The sequence below is a fragment of the Alnus glutinosa genome, chromosome 1 (genome assembly GCF_958979055.1).
Source record: "Alnus glutinosa chromosome 1, dhAlnGlut1.1, whole genome shotgun sequence".
Lineage (NCBI taxonomy): Eukaryota > Viridiplantae > Streptophyta > Magnoliopsida > Fagales > Betulaceae > Alnus > Alnus glutinosa.
In genome coordinates this window covers 38956515-38974083 of record NC_084886.1, presented here as the reverse complement: position 1 = coordinate 38974083, position 17569 = coordinate 38956515, and the positions used below count along the sequence as shown (strand labels likewise).

General features: G+C 34.1%; 1 protein-coding gene across 1 annotated transcript; it reads right to left on the bottom strand.

The window, feature by feature from the left end:
* Positions 1-7581: 7581 nt before the first annotated feature.
* LOC133880687 (glyoxysomal fatty acid beta-oxidation multifunctional protein MFP-a-like) lies at positions 7582-14322 on the bottom strand. Its single transcript, XM_062319683.1, has 18 exons — positions 14159-14322; positions 12550-12621; positions 12398-12463; positions 12085-12144; positions 11924-11991; positions 11710-11791; positions 11034-11089; positions 10624-10926; positions 10442-10528; positions 10187-10361; positions 9958-10079; positions 9694-9857; positions 9341-9589; positions 9109-9230; positions 8542-8663; positions 8267-8415; positions 8040-8178; positions 7582-7832 (listed from the first exon to the last, which is right to left on the bottom strand). Exons 1-18 carry the CDS (start codon positions 14259-14261, stop codon positions 7794-7796), a joined length of 2178 nt encoding a protein of 725 aa, XP_062175667.1. The 5' UTR covers positions 14262-14322; the 3' UTR covers positions 7582-7793.
* Positions 14323-17569: the final 3247 nt, after the last annotated feature.

The following is a 17569-nucleotide window of genomic DNA, read 5'->3' as shown; positions in this document are numbered from 1 at the left end:
GAGACTCCATTCCAGTATCCTCTCCTCCTTTCCATGGAACATTTTATAAGGATATTATGGGATTTATTTATCATATTCTGCATTGTTTAATTCTTTATTAATTTTAGATACAAAGATTAAAATATGGATTATTTATGAACTAATTAAAGAAGATTTGTTTGTGAAGATACAATGGCTAGAGATCAATATAAATTTATAGAGTTATTTGTTCCAATATTATAGGAAGGAGGGACGAATCTGTTTCCTTTCATTCATTCGTTTTATCTGTTGGACAAGAAGACACCGTGCAAAACCTTTCCCCTTTCTATCTCAGATTCTCAGGTCAGTTCCTCCTCTCTCTCTCTCTCTCCCTCTCTCTCTCTGTGTATTTCTTCCCATTCTTAACTATTCGCTTTTCTCTGCGGCCTCTCTCAATTGGGTATCCAACTTTCTATTGTCAATGGCGTGCGTTCTTTTTTCATTCTATTTATATCTGAATTTGATATACCCGTTAATTGCATTGGCCATTTCTGCCATTCTTTGCCGACCTTTTCAATTCCATTCTCTTTTTATTTCATTTTGAAAGATTTTTATTCAACATTCTAGGGTTCCCGGTTCAATTAATTCCCTACCGATCTAATTTTGAAGAAAAAAAAAACAGAAAAATTCCCTAAAAAAATAACAGGATTGGGGACTTCAATTCCCAGCTTATTGTGATTCAAAATTATCCCAAAAAAAGAAGGAATATGTTTATGTTTTTTTATGATTACATTTTGTTAATGAATTTGATGGATTACTAGATTATTTTTTTAATATGTACTGTGGCTCGATCTCCTTTTTAAATTTAGCTTCTATTGGTCATTTAATTTATTGGATGTGCCAATCAAGTAGAAAATTAAGCTTAATTTATTGGATGTGTCATTTAATTTATTGGATGTGTCAATCAGGCAGAACAATTAAGCTTAATATCTCTCTTAATTATCACAAGAAAACCATTTTGTTTTAATGTACTTCTAATTTAGATTCACATGCATATGTGTAGAATAAGAGTCTTTGTGTATTTTAGTTTTAATTAAGCCTAAATGTTTTTTTCTTTTCTTTCTTTCTTGAATTCAAGAAGAGAAATTATGTTACTATTCAACTTTTTTTTTTTTTTTTTCCCCAATGGTGAGTAAAATTTGGTGAGGCTTCTAGGAATGCTCGAAGTCATGCCTTTTTTTAATTTAAAAGTTTTAGAATTTTGATAAAACATGTTAATCAATCGAAAAGTGTTTCAGAAAGCTAGAGTTATATATTCTTGTATTGTTTAATAAATGTGTATTATTTACAATCATCATTCTTTTTTTTCTTTTTTCTTTTTTTCTTTTTTTTTTTTTTTATATAAAAATATATATTTACTTTCTGAGTAATCACGCGATTTCAATTCCCTTAGTTTTTAATTGGGATGCACTTTTCTTTAAAAAGTTTTATAGTTTTTCAATAGGCACTTAGGTGGTTCATAAATAATTGTTTTGAATATTGATGTTGAAGTAAAATAGAGAGTGAGCTGCTTTTAGTGTGTTTGTAAATAGTTTGTAAATAATTTGAGGATTTACAAATGAATTGAGATTTTTTTTAGGTGACTTCCCATGTTTTGGTTTTTTTTTGGTTGTTGTTGAGTTGTCCAATCATGAGCTGTTGTTTTCCATTTCAACTCCCAAGAAGAGGCAGCGAGTACCATCTACATATAATCAGTTTATAAAGTAACAAATTTGCCATTGATTCTTTTGGGTATCTTTTTATCCTTTGCGTAATAAAAACATTGTATATATTCAAACTATAACATTCCCATTTCTCATGTAAGACAAAACTTCTTTCCTATGTAGAGAGGAGATCTAAAGGATCAAGGCTAATAATTCGGATATTAGCCACAGGGAAGCATTTATTACTGCTGCCAAAAATGTAAGTACACAATATTCATTGCACAATCACAAACACTGCAAATTTGAAGTTGAAATTTTTTATTTTCAAAAGTTTGCTTTCTGGTTTTTTATCAATATATTGAATCTCTTCAAATTTGAAAAAATGACTTCTTAAGATTTTTAATAATTCATATTATTATGTTTTGCTATGCAATTTACTTGATCTTTCATCTATTAGGGTTAACATTAATCTATATTACTTATAGGAAAAACAGTGAATTCAAATCTATAGCAAGCTATGCGAATCTAATGTTCTAGATTGTGCTTACTTAATAATAGTTTTGAAGTTGTCTTGGACTGTTATTGAAGAAGAAAGATGTTTGATAACTTTATATTGTCATATTGTTGATTTTGTGCAATTTATCTTTTTATCCTTTGTGTAATAAAAGCATTGTATATATTCATAGCTTTATTTAAAACTAATACTAATTTTACCTTTATTGACCCAGTCCCGTTGTAGCTTATTTTATAAACTAGTACAAAGACTTTAGTTAACCAGACATCGAGATGGATAAGAGTTGGATGCAGGAAACTCATAGATTTGGTGAGAAATATTCCAAAGGTGTTGAACAATTCATTAGAATGGCACGTGGTCATGTGGATGAGCTTAATAGGATCAAGTGTCCATGTCGCAAGTGTGAGAATCGTTATTATAAGCCTATAGACATGGTGGAAGATGATTTGTTCATTAACGGAATTGATATGAACTACACCCAATGGGTATTTCATGGGGAAGAAGACCCGTTTCGTATAAATGAGCATGTCAATCATAATGATGATAATGCAAGTTCGGAGTATATTGATGAGGTTGAACAAATGTTAAATGACATCGGTATGGGGACATTTCCAGGTGCTAATGCAGGTGAATCCTCTACTACTCCAGGTCCAACAACCAATGATTACAAATCGAGAACTTTTGACCAAGTGTTGGAAGATGCCCGATGTGAACTTTATCCAGGCTGTAAGAAGTTTTCAAAGCTCTCTTTCACTGTGAATCTACTTCATATAAAAACACTTTGCAATATGAGTAACAAGGCGTTTGATATGGTGATTGACTTGATAAAGAGAGCTCTCCTAGATGGAGAGGCATTACCAAGATCATATTATGAAGCAAACCGGTTGAGGCAAGACTTGGGTTTTAGTTATGAGAGGATACATGCATGTAAGAATGATTGCATACTTTTTTGGAAGAATCACGCTGATAAAGAAGAATGCCCAACATGCAAAACTTCAAGATGGGCAACGGTCAAAGGTAAAGGTAAGAAAATTCCACATAAGGTCTTACGGTATTTCCCAATTAAACCGAGATTGCAACGGTTGTTTATGTCGAAAGATATTGCCAAAGATATAAGGTGGCACAAAGATGGGCGTCAAGATGATGGAATTCTAAGACATCCAGCTGATTCAATATTGTGGAAAGAGTTTGATAAAGAACATGTTCAGTTTGCTCAGGACTCCCGCAACGTGCGACTTGGTTTAGCAAGTGATGGTTTCAACCCATTTGGTAATATGAGTACATCATATAGCATATGGCCAGTAGTACTTGTGCCGTATAATTTACCTCCGTGGAGGTGTATGAAAGATCCATATATGATAATGTCCTTACTTATCCCTGGACCTAAGGCACCTGGAAATGATATTGATGTGTATCTGCAACCGTTAGTGGATGATTTGCAAGAATTATGGACTGAAGGCATTCCTACGTATGATGCGTCGACACATGAGAATTTTAAGTTGCATGCAACATTATTATGGACTATAAACGATTTTCCTGCATATGGAAACTTGTCTGGGTGGTCTACTAAGGGAAAGCTTGCGTGTCCAGTATGTAACAAGGATACAATATTTAGAAGGTTGAAGTTTGGATTTAAGACGTGCTACATGGGTCATCGTCGGTTCTTACCTCAGGGGCATATATGGCGCAAAAAAAAATCTCTCTTTGACGGTACTGAGGAGCATAGAATGAAGCCTAATGAATTATCTGGTGATCAATTGTTACACCAACTAAATAACTTAACAAATGTGCAATTTGGAAAAGATGAGAATGGAAAATCGAGAAAGCGAAAGCGCAAAGAAAATGAGTTGAATTGGACGAAGAAGATTATTTTTTTTAAGAGTAATGATTCACTACCACCTAAATATACAACTTTTCACCACCTTGTCTATGTGGCAAGGTGGTCCCCTACTAACTTTAGAGTTTTTTTTATTTTTAAAAAATAAAATAAAGTGGGGGACCACCTTGCCACATAGACAAGGTGGTGAAAAGTTGTATATTTAGGTGGTAAAGAATCATTTCTCTTTTTTTAATTTGCCTTATTGGTCAACATTGAAACTGAGACACAATTTAGATGTTATGCATATTGAAAAGAACATATGTGATAGTGTCTTAGGTACATTACTGAATATTGATGGAAAAACGAATGACACTTTCAAGGCACGACAGGATTTGTGTGTGATGGGCATACGTAAAGATTTGCACTTACAACCAAATGGTACATCCACATCAATGCCTCATGCAAATTTTACCTTGTCAAAAGCTGAGAAGATAAGTTTCTTAGATTGGTTGAAAGGTGTGAAGTTCCCTGATGGGTATGCATCTAACATTAATCGGTGTGTGAACGTCAAAGAAGGTAAGATTTCGGGAATGAAAAGCCATGATTGTCACATTTTCTTTCAACGATTACTTCCTGTTGCAATTCGTCCATATTTATCGAATGAAATACGTACAACATTGATTGAGTTGAGTTTCTTTTTTAAGGAATTATGTTCAAGAACATTGAGATTAGATGTCTTGAAGCGAATGAAGGATGACATCCCTGTAATTTTATGCAAGTTGGAAAAGATATTTCCACCGGCTTTTTTTGATATAATGATACATGTAGCTATTCATTTACCCTGAGAGGCCGAGCTTGCAGGACCAGTACAATTCCGTTGGATGTATCCAATTGAAAGATGTCTTGGTAAATATAAGCAATTTGTGCGGAATAGAGCACGTCCGGAAGGGTCAATTGCAGAGGGATATTTATCAGTTGAATGTTTGACATTCTGCTCCATGTATCTTCGGGGGATTGAGACAAAATGGACTCGTGAAGAACGGAATAGTGATGGGTGGCAGGTGGAAAAGAGTAAAGGCTTGTCTGTGTTCTCTCAACGAGTTCGTCCTTTAGGAGCAGCAAAATTATAAAACCTGAAGATAAGGTTCTCTCAAAGGCTCGATGGTATGTGCTTAACAATTGTGACGAAATTGCTTCATACATTCGGTAAGTGTATGATTTATTGTTCTTTTAACTTATGCATGATTTACTTGATAATAAAGTAGCTAGAGTAATTATTATTCTTTATGTAGTGAACACTATGACTAGATCGAAGGAGAAGGAACTGTGGAAATCCAGAGTAAGCATGAAGCCGAATTCGAAAGCTGGTTCCGACATCGTATATGTGGGCATAATGTAGAAACCGTGTCTAAACAAATATATGATCTTGCATGCGGACCGGATCATCAAGTTGCAATGTTTAAAGGTTGTATTGTGAATGGGGTTAGGTTTCACATAAAAGACTATGAACGGACTCTACGTACCCAAAATAGTGGTATAATTGTTCCAGGTGAGCATCGCATGAAGAATATTGACTTCTATGGTGAGTTGAAGAACATTCTAGTGTTACGTTATGGTCGAAATCGTGTGTATTTATTTGAGTGTGATTGGTGGGACATTGGGCATAGAACAAGAATGCAAATAGATGAGCATTTTACGAGTGTGAATACATCGCGTACATGGTATGCATCTGACCCATTTATCCTAGCATGCCAAGCTTCACAAGCATTTTACTTAAAAGATGCCAAATTGGGTAGTAGTTGGCAAGTAGTACAAAAGGTGACCCATAGAAATATATACGATGTTCCAACTGTACTAGAGGGAGAGATTGAAGAAGATGACGAAGGCTTTGGTGATGAGGACGAAGAAGATGAATGTGTTGGGAGTCATGCACCTGTGCAACAAGGAAACAATGAAGACTCAACTCCGTTACGTAGAGATGATGTGGAACCAATAGTTGTTGATAGAAGCATGTTAATCAGTGATGAGGCCAATAATGAGGAGAATGAAACAACCTATGATGATGAAGAAGAGTTATCTAGCAACGATGATGAAGATGAGTTATCTAGCAACAATGATACAAACTCCTTTCATGAAGAGGAGTTATCTTGCAACTCTGATACAAACTCTGAAGATGATATGTGTTGAATATATTCTATTGTGAAATTTGTTTGTTGTTTTGTGATATATGATAAGATGATATAAGCATATGATTTGTTTGCCTCATTAGAAATTATTTGAGTATTATTGTATGTTTATATTTTCACATATTCTTATCCATTGTTACTATTGTAGAATCAGTTATACACAATGAATCGAGGACGAAAACGATGTATGGCCACGACTCGTTCTATGCCATTGCAGCTCAATGATAAAGATGGGGACACAAGTTTAGGATCCCAAGTGGCTATTGAAACTGATGTACAACCATGTCAAATGATGACACAGGGACCCTCCAATACATCCTGTAAGTGCACATATAATATTTATGCAATAAGCTCTGTTATTGAACAAACTACTTCACCAGAAATTACTAACTAGGTTTTCATATTTTGCCTCATAGCTGTTATGACCAGCAAGAAGAAAAGAGGTCAGAATAAATCTATTAAGTTCAGTAATCTTATAGAGCATGGTCCCGTTTCGATAGAAATCCCTGCTGAGGCAAGAGGACCTGTAGGCGATAATGCTAGTCAATTTAGTAGGAGAGTGACAATAGTTGTTCGTCAACACGCCGACCTTTGGCATGGTTCTTGGACTCATGTCCCACCAAATGAGCGGCAACTGTTAAGAAATTGTGTTTTAGTGAGTTTTATTGTTTGATGTTATGTTAATTACTACATATAATATAAAATGTTAAGACTATTGTTTTCTTATCTATTATGTTTCAGAGTGAGTGGGATTTAGATGAGAATGTGAATGAACACAATGCAAGTGTGGAGTTGGCCTTATCAAATAGTTATAAAACACTTCGTTATGGTCTTCATCAAAGATTCCTAAAATGCGGTGGTAATACAGACTTAAAAATGGCCAAGACAAAAGTTCAAAAGAATATGTCACAAACCACGTGGCATAAGATATGTGAATCATTTGCCAACGAAGATTGGAAGCGTAAGTCCTTACGTAATAAGGCGAATAGATCGATGTTGAAGACCAATCACACATCCGGCTCTAGATCTTTTATTAGTCATCGCCATAGTAAGGTAATAATTTTATACTATTATATTATTTTAATAATTATATTTAGAGCATATGCTAATCATGTGTCTATTATGTGCAGAAGAGACAAACTGGGGTGGAACCTAAGGTAATTGACTTTTATAAGACCTCTCACACAAAGAAAGATGGGTCATTTGTGACTCCGCTGTGTGAAAAACGATACGTAAGTAATTGAAATATAACTTTTCCATTATATAACTACAAGAAAAATGGTCTTTAGCGACGACCCTGAGTCGTCGCTACAGCCCTTAAAGTGGTTGCTATTGACTATTAGCAACGACTTTGGTTGTCGCAGAAGTGGTCGCTAAAACTTCGTCGTTAAAGACTAAATAGATCTGATCTTATTCATTCATCAATTTGAATAATTTTGTAGTACACAGATCTTATTCATTCATAGAGAATTTATACTCTTTGATATTTTATTGTTTACGAAAAAGGAAATAAGATACATAATTGATTTGGGGTTTCCATATGAAATGCACTAGCCGTTGGGTGAGTTGCCTTGTTGAGAGTGCTCCCATTTTGGTTAACGTTGGTCTGTTCATTACTTACGACGGAGATCTGCTTCCTCTACTGGAGAACTCTGCAAAGCAACAGTGCAAGAACCATTAGAGATGCAGTACCAGTGACTGTGACTTTGAATCTAAATCAAGTAATTAAACTCTTCAAATCAGCCATAATAGTCTTTGATCCATTAAAGAAACTATTATTTTTTATATATCTCTGGATTTGTATGTGGTTTCATTACTATATTTAGAGGATAGACAAAATACAGTTTCAGATTTCTCACCAGAGGAGCCCCCTCGGCAGCTCTTTCAGCCAAGTAGGCACAAGGCTTGAAGAAATCTCCGTACGTCTTTGACCCTTCCTCCAATCTCGAATATATGTATTTGGAACCGAGGGAATCAGCCCAGTACATGATGCCTCCTCTGATCAAATGTAACCCCAAAAGATTTAGCAAGAATTGGATGGAGTTCGGTTCAGGAAATTGCATAAAACTACTGAAAAGTTGCAAACCTGTAAGGTGGGAAACCCATGCCTATAACAGCAGCAATGTCAAGGTCTGCCGCTTTGACTGCAATACCTTCATCAAGGATTCGGCAGGCCTCATTCACCACAGGAAAGAATATCATTTCCACAATTTCCTTTTCTGGTAAGTTCTCTAACTGTGTTCAAGTTCATTTTCAAAAAGATTAGGAGATTGGAGAGAGGAGAGAGACTTCTATATTACCACTAATACTATACTACTCTTCAGAACAGAGTTCAGAAATCAGAGAGAGAGAGAGAGAGACCTTAGGGTCAATGGTTACACCAGAAATGCTCCTTGACTTGTCAATATATTTTTCTAATTCAGGATCCGGGCTAGCTTCGATTTTCTCATCATAGACATAGAACCCTTTGCGAGTAGTCTCGCCTGAAACAGAGTGCATGGTAAACCATGAAAGACTTGAAGATCCATACTAAATTTGAATAGACTTAAATCAATAGGTTGACCACTTTGTTATAATATAATTCAAATGATTAAGTTTAGATAAGTGATAATCTAACTTGGTATCAAAGTCAGGCTACAATTCACCCTCCATTTTAGTTAAATACTTCACGTGTTAGGTCTCACTTGATAAGAATGAGTTTCAGTCCGCATATGAGGAGGATGTTAGAATAAAATTTAAATGATTAAGTCTACTATTTTTTATTAGTTTAAGCTTTTGGGATAGATAGTAATTTAATATGTCAAACTTTGTCTCCCATTTTAATTAAATATTCAATATGTCGAACCTCACTTATTGAAAGGGAGTTTCCTATCAACTTAAGAAGCTTTTTGTATAAATAGCCTATCATTTTTAACAACAAACTTATACCTGCTCTCTTTTCCTGCTGCATTAGTGGGATAAGCATTGATTTATAACTTCTCTCAGGAAAATTGTGAACAAATGGGGTGCCAGTTGCGATTGCAAAATCAAAACCAACCATGTCAGCCAATCTGCATGGACAAAACAAAACATAAAAGCCAGTTAAATGCAAGAAATTAGATCATATTAAGAAGCAACAATGAGATACAGAGACTGGGTTATAATTCTCCTATAATTAAACCTGAAAGGGACCATTGGCATTCCAAACTCAGTAATTGCCCTATCAATCTGATAGGGATCTGTGCCACGCTCGACGAGCAAAGTAGCCGCTTGTGCGTACAGGAAGAACATCCTGTTGACAGCAAAGCCTGGGCAATTTCCAACTACGATTGGAGTTTTCTTTATCTTTTCCGCAACATCCAGCAAGTCAACAATCACTTGGGGAGACGTCTGCCTAGTGCGAACAATTTCCAAAAGTGGCTGCGTCGGACTGCATGGAAAGCATAACAAAATGGTTAATTAAGCGAAACAAATTGCAGACAGAAAAACAGCAGGGAAAATATGCTCCAACAATAACGGTAAATCTAGTACTACCTAAAGAAATGAACTCCAACAATCCGATCTTGGGACTTTGTCAAATCCCCAATCAGATTCAAGTCAACTGTGGAGACGCTACTCGCAAGTATGCAATGTGGTGGGCAGTACTTTTCAAGATCGGCAAAACTTTGTTGCTTTAGAGAAACATCCTCAATAGCTGCCTGTTCCAATCATCAACAACAAATACTGAACACTTTCTTCTCCAGTTTCTGAATAAACAGCAATGACAAAAAAATCAACATGCATTGTGAACTCAAGTACCTCAATCACCATGTCAACATCTTTAAAGCTTTCATAGTCAAGGACACCCTCGAGAAGTGATATGGCTTTCTCAAAGTCCTTCTCAGACATTTTCTCTTCCTTCACACTGCTTTGCAAATTGGCTGAATAAACAAAAAGAAGATTAAACAAGAACCAATTTGAATTCTGTCTCTATTAGAGTAGAAGCGCGCTATAATAATCTTAATATAGGATTCTAGCCTCACCGTACCTCTGACTCTACCAATCCCATCTTGCAAGAGCTTGTCATTTTCTTCTTTCAGGATAACTTGATAATTACCAAGAATCAATGCTGTTGCTATTTCGGACGCCATTTGTCCTCCACCAATGACACCAACCTTATTCACCCGTCTTGGCACTAAACCCATATCAGTAACCCCAGGTACCTGTTTAAAGTGATGATCAGAAGTGAATATATATATTGAAAATATATGCTCTGGCAATGACAATTTATTATTTTTCAAACCTCAGATGTTCCACTTTGAGCAAAGAGGAGGTGGACTAGACTCTTGGAAGTGTCAGAAAACAGAAGTTCCTGAAAAGCTACTGCCTCCTGCAGCCAGAGTGAGATACAGAATCAAGCAGTTGAATGGAACTGCTGTTTGAAGGGGATTAAGTAAAAGAAGAGGGAGACAGACATGCACGGACCTTCCAGAGTCCAGCGCGGGGACCGGAAACTATACCCTCTTCTATGACATCAATGCAAACGACTGGGTATCGGACATTGGGAGCCTGTTTCTTGGCCTCAGCTCTTGCAAGCTTGAGTATTTCCCTAGCTTCCCCGAGGGGCTCTATCTTGTCGGTCTTGTGAAGAGTAACAACCCATGGTCTTCTACCGTGGAAGATATCCAGGGCCCATTGACGTGCTGTGTTTACCAACTCATCAGCTGAAACGATGGCATCCACAAGACCCAGACTTTGAGCTTCCTCCGCTTTGACTGTTTCTGACTTCTATTTAAGCAAACCCCAAGATCGAGGAGTTAGAGATGAGAAATTATTGAAATTTATGAGGAGCCAAAGCAAAAGAAAAAGACAAATTATAATCACAGCATATATACCAGCATCATATCAAGCGCCTTTGGGAGACCAACAAGACGTGGAAGCCGCTGTGTACCTGAGAGGCATGCCAGGAGCAATGAATTTCATCAACAACATTAATGTGATGATTAATTCTGCTATATGAACATCATGCATCATCATCATCCCATTCCCAAAACATACGATTTTAAAAAATAGAGTTTAGTGTTTGTAAAATTACAGTTTGTCCTAAGAGTATATATATATAAATGTGTTTATTTATTTAAAAAAAACATTTATATATTTAAATACATTGGATTTTCAGGTTAAAAAAAAAAAAAAATCAAGTACAAATTTATTTATTTATTTATTTATTTTTTTTAATTTTTTTTAAGGCTAAAAGTGTCTAAATTAAGCCCAAAAAATAGTGTCAATACTCAAAATGGTCTCAAAATACCAAATTTTTTTAATATTCGGTTACCTATGTAGATAACTTGGTACCAACCGGTAATCGGCGGTTAACCGGGTTTTCCTCCTACTTTATCTTTTAAAATCGTGCATTTAGAAAACACATTCCTTTGTTTGTGATTTGAAATGTAGAATTTTTTATATTTTTAAATAATCAGCTTTTAAAAATATACTCCCAAACAAACAAAGTTTTCACACCAAAAAAAAATAAATAAATAAAAGAGAGAGAAAAAGGCAAAGTCGGCATACCCCCAAATCCAGGAATCAATCCAACAGTCAGCTCAGGCGCCGCTATTTGTACAGTGGGGGTTGAGATTCTAGCATGGCATGCCTGATATAGCAAAATGATGAGAATATATATATATATATATATATATATATATATATATATATATAACAGTAAATTAAATAAAAATGAAAAGAGATCGAAGCTAGTCCAAAAGAAATGGCAACACATGTATACCATTGAAATCTCTAAACCTCCGCCTTTAGTAAGGCCATCAATGGCAGCAACTGAAGGCTTATCCGCAGCTGAAACACAAAGCAAGCAGTCAAATACACAACATTTATCCTCTTTGAAGAAAATCCAATTATATATATATATATATACACACATACACGTACCTTCGAAAATGTCAGTAATAAACTCTATGGCAATAGAGCCAGGCCTTTTTTCTGGATCGACTGGAAATACATAACTCAAACGTCACTTCAGGAAACAAGGGAATACTACTACATTTATAGCGAAGAGAAGGGTAATTTTTGGAGAGGATTCTGTCGTTAACTTGTTTCAGAAATTTTTTTTTTTTTTTTTTCCAAAAAAAAAGGAGAACAAAATTAAAATAATACTCGGATGTGAATCATGTGATATGAGTATCCAGTCTTATTCTTTTTTAGTTTACGGAAAAATATATATATATAAAGGCAGCATGCATACTCTTTCCCTCTTGAATTCCCTGAAGAATTGCAACATCAAAGCCACCAGAAAAATTGCCCTTTGCGCCTGCTCCAATAATTACAGAAGTTATATATATATAAGAGTTTAGATTAATTCATATATATCTTTTATATATATGAGATTACAGTCACCTGTAAGCACGATTGCCTTCACATCATCTCTTCGTAAGGCCTCCTCAAAGTTGGTTTTAAAACTGCCTATCACTGAGAGGAGACACACAATTAGAAAAATAATTTTGATAATAAAAGATAAAGTGCAAACTAATAACAAACAAAAGTTCCATTTAAACCTCAAAAATATTAATACACCCAAATTTCATTAAGAAAGTATAATTTTCCTCTAATCACTTTTCTCTATATTTTTTTCTAGACAGAAAAAATTGGTTTGTTAAAAGTTTCACACAATTCATATATAAGATTGACATGTGTTCATTAGCACGTTTAAAAAAGAATTTTTTTATCTTTTAATTGTTCAACCCGAGCGAATGAAATATGTCAAAGCACAGTAGAATTAAGTGCGTATTGCTATTACGTACATCTTAAAAGTTGGCAACATACGTCTTTTGCTGACGACAGCAAAGTCATAACAAACAATACTTTTTCATTCAAAAAATTACAACTTTTTTTTTTTTTTTTAACTTTAAATCACATTTTATTACTATTAAAAAAAAATTACTCTAAAAAATGTTTACCGAACCAAGCCATAAATATTTGGTAGCCCCATTTTCCACCCCTCCTCTTATTTTCATTTCTCTTAAAAAAAAAGAAAAAAAAAAACTTTTTTTTTTTTTTTTTACGTGACATTAATCATTTTTTTATTCAAATAAAAAAACTCACAACCAAAACAAAACTTTTACCACCCCTGTCTCCACGTTGCATGATACCATGCATCGTTCCACTCTTCGCTACTAAAAGAGTGGTAGGTCTACTAGGTCCTTCCTACCAACTTTTCTTTGATATTATTATTATTTTTTTTTTATGAAAAAAAAAAAAAAAAGAAGAAGAAAAAGAAAAGGAAAGATAATTACCGAACGATGTTGTTCGGGTAGCTTTTGGCCGGCCTCAATAATTCGTTAATTTTGTTTTTATTTGAATTTACGTACATGTCAAACTGGCATGTTAGAGCATTTCAAATGGCTTATAGTGTGTTTGAGTATTAAATTTTTAAAATCAGAATTATTATTATTTTTTTTTTTTTCTGTTTGTAAATTTTGCGGTTTGACTTTATAGAAAAAGTTAAATAAAATATGATTTGTTTTTGAAAAAATTGAATAAAATATGATTTATTTTTTTAAAAAAAAGTAGAATCAAAATTATATTTTATTTCCCAAATTCATTTGCCAAACACAATTTTACCTTTAGGCTAAAATGACTAATCGATTCACTAAAGAGTCCCTCCATCCACTTATGCAAATTAAATGCAAAATATATTTGTGATGTACGAAGTTGCCCTATTCACACATGTATCTCCTTTTTTTTTGCTTTTCTTTTTTTCTTTTTTCTCCTTTTTTTTTTTTACTTCTCTTTTTTTCGCTTCCTGTCTCCTGCATCTCTGTCTCACCAAAAGTCATCAGCATGAAGAACACATGCAAATGTTGACGGTCAAACCAAGAACACTCATAACAACAAAAAAAAAGGTTATATATATATATATATATATATATATATATATATATATATATATATATATATATATATATAAAATAAAAGATATGTATTGGGATTAAGAAAGATCGAGTACCATCAAAGGAGAGGGAATTAATCGGAGGGTTGATGAAGGTTATGAGAGCCACCCCATCAGCTCCAACCTCCATGAACGTTCTTCCTTCAGCTCCGCTACTCATTCTCTGTCTCTCTGCTATATCTCTCTCTCGATCTGCTATATATATCTCTCTCTCGATCTGCTATATATATCTCTCTCTCTCTCAATGGGCGATGACTACTAATTAACTTAATCGTTCGATCAACACTGCCACCCGTTGGGGTTATTTATAATATTAGTGAAGGAGAATATTTGCACGACTGACTCCAGATAGTGACGTATCCTTTCAGATAGCATTTATGGAAGGCAGCGGGTAATGAGCCAATGGAAAAAATCGCAATTCTCTGCATAATTGCATTTGACAAAATATCCACAAACAGCCTATGGAAATCTCCAACAACAATAGAATATTTGCACGACTGACTCCAGATAGTGACGTATCCTTTCAGATAGCCAATGGTAAAAATCGCAATTCTCTGCTCTCTCTGATTGGTCAGTCATCAACGTCAAACCTCAACTGAAGACTGGCCGTATATATAGTATACCGGATAAGCTCAACGGACACTTCATCAGAAATTGTTCCAATTGATTTTGGAAAAGTTCAACGCTTACCAAATTTTTGTTCTAATTAAGAATTAGTTTTCAACCGGTGTGTCATCGTTCTATGGATGGTAACATATTTATCAAAATTATAAAACACAAGTAATTATGACATATTACTTGAAAACTATAGGAAGAAAATTTGGTAAGTATAGCATTTTTTATCACTGACTTTAACCAAACTTAAATCCACAACAGAAAAAGGGACCAATCTTTAATTCATTTTCTACATACGTTATATATATATATATATATAATTTTTTTTTTTGAAAAGAAATCCTTGTCTCATTAAATGCCAATATTACAATAGTCCTTCTGGATATAAACTGATAAAGAACTAGGAAAAGAGTCAATCCACAGTTGGTGGAAAGACATAGAAACAGTAAGGTTAGCAACTTCATGGGCCACATTATTACCACCTCTACGAACAAAATAAAATAAAATCATACAAGTCAAAGTCAGAGAATTTAGAAATAATATTGCAGACCACTCCCCCATATACATCAGATGAAACATCACATTTTTTTTTCAATGCCTCCACAATCACCATAGAATCACCCTTCAACGTAAATAACTGATGACCCAGCCTCCTCACAAACTCAACTCATTTTCTTGCCGCCATTGCTTTAGCTAAAGCTAAATCCAAAATATAAGCAACTGTCGAACACATAACACCACAGACTCCACCCAAATGATCATAGGCAACCAACCCAATTCCGATAAGCTTCTTCCTTCGATCCTCAGCCACATCCCAATTGATTTTGATCCCATTACACCGAAGTAGATACCAGTTAACGTTAATCTTACCATTTTTCATTGAGAAATGATTATTGTACAATTCTTGACATAATTCTTGTACAATTCCAACAACTTTTTTTTTTTTTTTTTTTTTTTTTTTCCAACTAACCATTTGATCTATTTTCCTACACTTGAATCTTATATATCCAATGATTGATTTTTTTTTTTTTTTTAAAAAAATGTTAGAGTTGATAATTTTGAAAAAAAAAAATGTTACATATTTCTCTTCTTGAAGAAGAGAGATTGAGCGTTGGCTGAAACTGCAACACGGTAGCACTTTTTTCTGCTCGTGCTTAGAAATTAAAGCACAGTAGACTTCTGACCTCTCAGGCTCTCCCTTTCATATGATGCCTTCATTTTTGGACCAAGATCATTTGGAATAATTTAATGTTATTGCATTTAGACATGTGTTATTTGCAAACATATTTATCACATGATATTATTTATTTAAATTTTTTATATAAATGGCGTGATATCATTTATTAAGCTCACTCTAAAATTGTTCTATATTATTTGAAGATCTTTTAAGCATAAACGCTAAAAGCTAAAAAAGAAAAAGAAGAAAGGACTGAGTGTTGTATAAGTGAACAATTAATAACAAGGGAATCAGACCAATTGAAGGTGATGGAGCTAAGAGTGAATGCGAAGAGGAAATATATAGGAGAGCTTAATCCTCCAAAACCTAAAATTGAAGATGGATATGAAGGTAAGGGGGAAAGTGATAAGAGAAATGCAATATACATTTTCACATTCTCAAATCATGCACATTATTTGACGTAGCACTAAAAATTATTATTAAATTTTAGATAAATCACTATTGATTTTTTATTCTATTGGTAATTTTTAGCAACAAAAAAATGGTAATTTAAGACCAATGTATCCTGTCAATTAAAGAATTACGAGCTCAATTATAATACTCATGATTTGAAGCTAGTTGCAGTAGTCTTTGCACAAAAAATGACATTATTTTTACGGGAAGAAATGTGAAGTTTACACTACCCTAAGAGTCTCAAGGATTTCTTCCCACAAAAAAAGAGATCAACAGGAGACAGATAATAACTCAAATTAATCAAAGATTGCAACTGCTTCATTAATATTTATTACCTAACAGAGCAACCCTCGTTGTAAAAATAAGAACAAAACTATCATTTTACATTTCTTTAGATAATTTTTTTCTTAATTTTACATATATAAAATAAATATTTATGGTCAACATCCAAATTAGATATGAAATATTCCAGGAAAAAATTGAAGAGAGAGATATCTAAAAGAGGGAGGAGAAATTCAATTTGTTCAAAAGCTCTGAATATTTTTTCGACTTCTGTAAAATTTTGACCATCTCGTGCTTGAAGAGAAATTCAAATTTCAATTTGTTCAAAAGCTCTGAATTTTATTTTCTTTGTTTTAATTTGGTATTGCTTCTCAATAGCCATGTTATTTCGTCTTAGTCTTATTTTGATTTCCCTAGTTTAATGTATTGTTCCCAATCTAACGTATTAGATTGGGTCTTAATTGACTCACCCGACTGGCCGGGCATGCATGGTCAATGGTCAGTATGATCAATTCATATATATCTTAGCGGGCGCATTGACTCACCTAACCAAGTGTTGGTTATCTCCAATCTTATCACCAGCCAGTCACTTTCTCTCGTCCTAGTTTTTATCATCCATAATATATAAGATCAAAATAGTAGGTGATGGTAGATCGAGTCGGATAAAAATAAATAAAATAAATGTACGTAGGTGATATATGTAATTAAATTGGTGTAGGTTGAAGTTTCATTTTCAAAAGATGATGTTAATGATATATAATTGTGCACACATTAGATATATATATATATATCTTTATAATTAATCGGAAGATAATACAAAAACACTAATTATACACAAATTACACACTCCCCACTCACATGAGGTGAGACCTACTGTGACGTCCCACATTGCCTAGAAATGAGGATGTGCTTATATGTATAAATGCACCATTTATGACACA

Bases quoted from the DNA above. Each gene is read 5' to 3' on its own strand.
- LOC133880687 (XM_062319683.1), bottom strand. From the start codon at position 14,261: ATGAGTAGCGGAGCTGAAGGAAGAACGTTCATGGAGGTTGGAGCTGAT. The intron at 11,090-11,709 runs GTATGCCGACTT...CATGCCTCTCAG, and splicing joins ATTGATTCCTGGATTTGGGG to GTACACAGCGGCTTCCACGT. The intron at 10,362-10,441 runs GTTTGAAAAATA...CACTTTAAACAG, and splicing joins CTCAAAGTGGAACATCTGAG to GTACCTGGGGTTACTGATAT.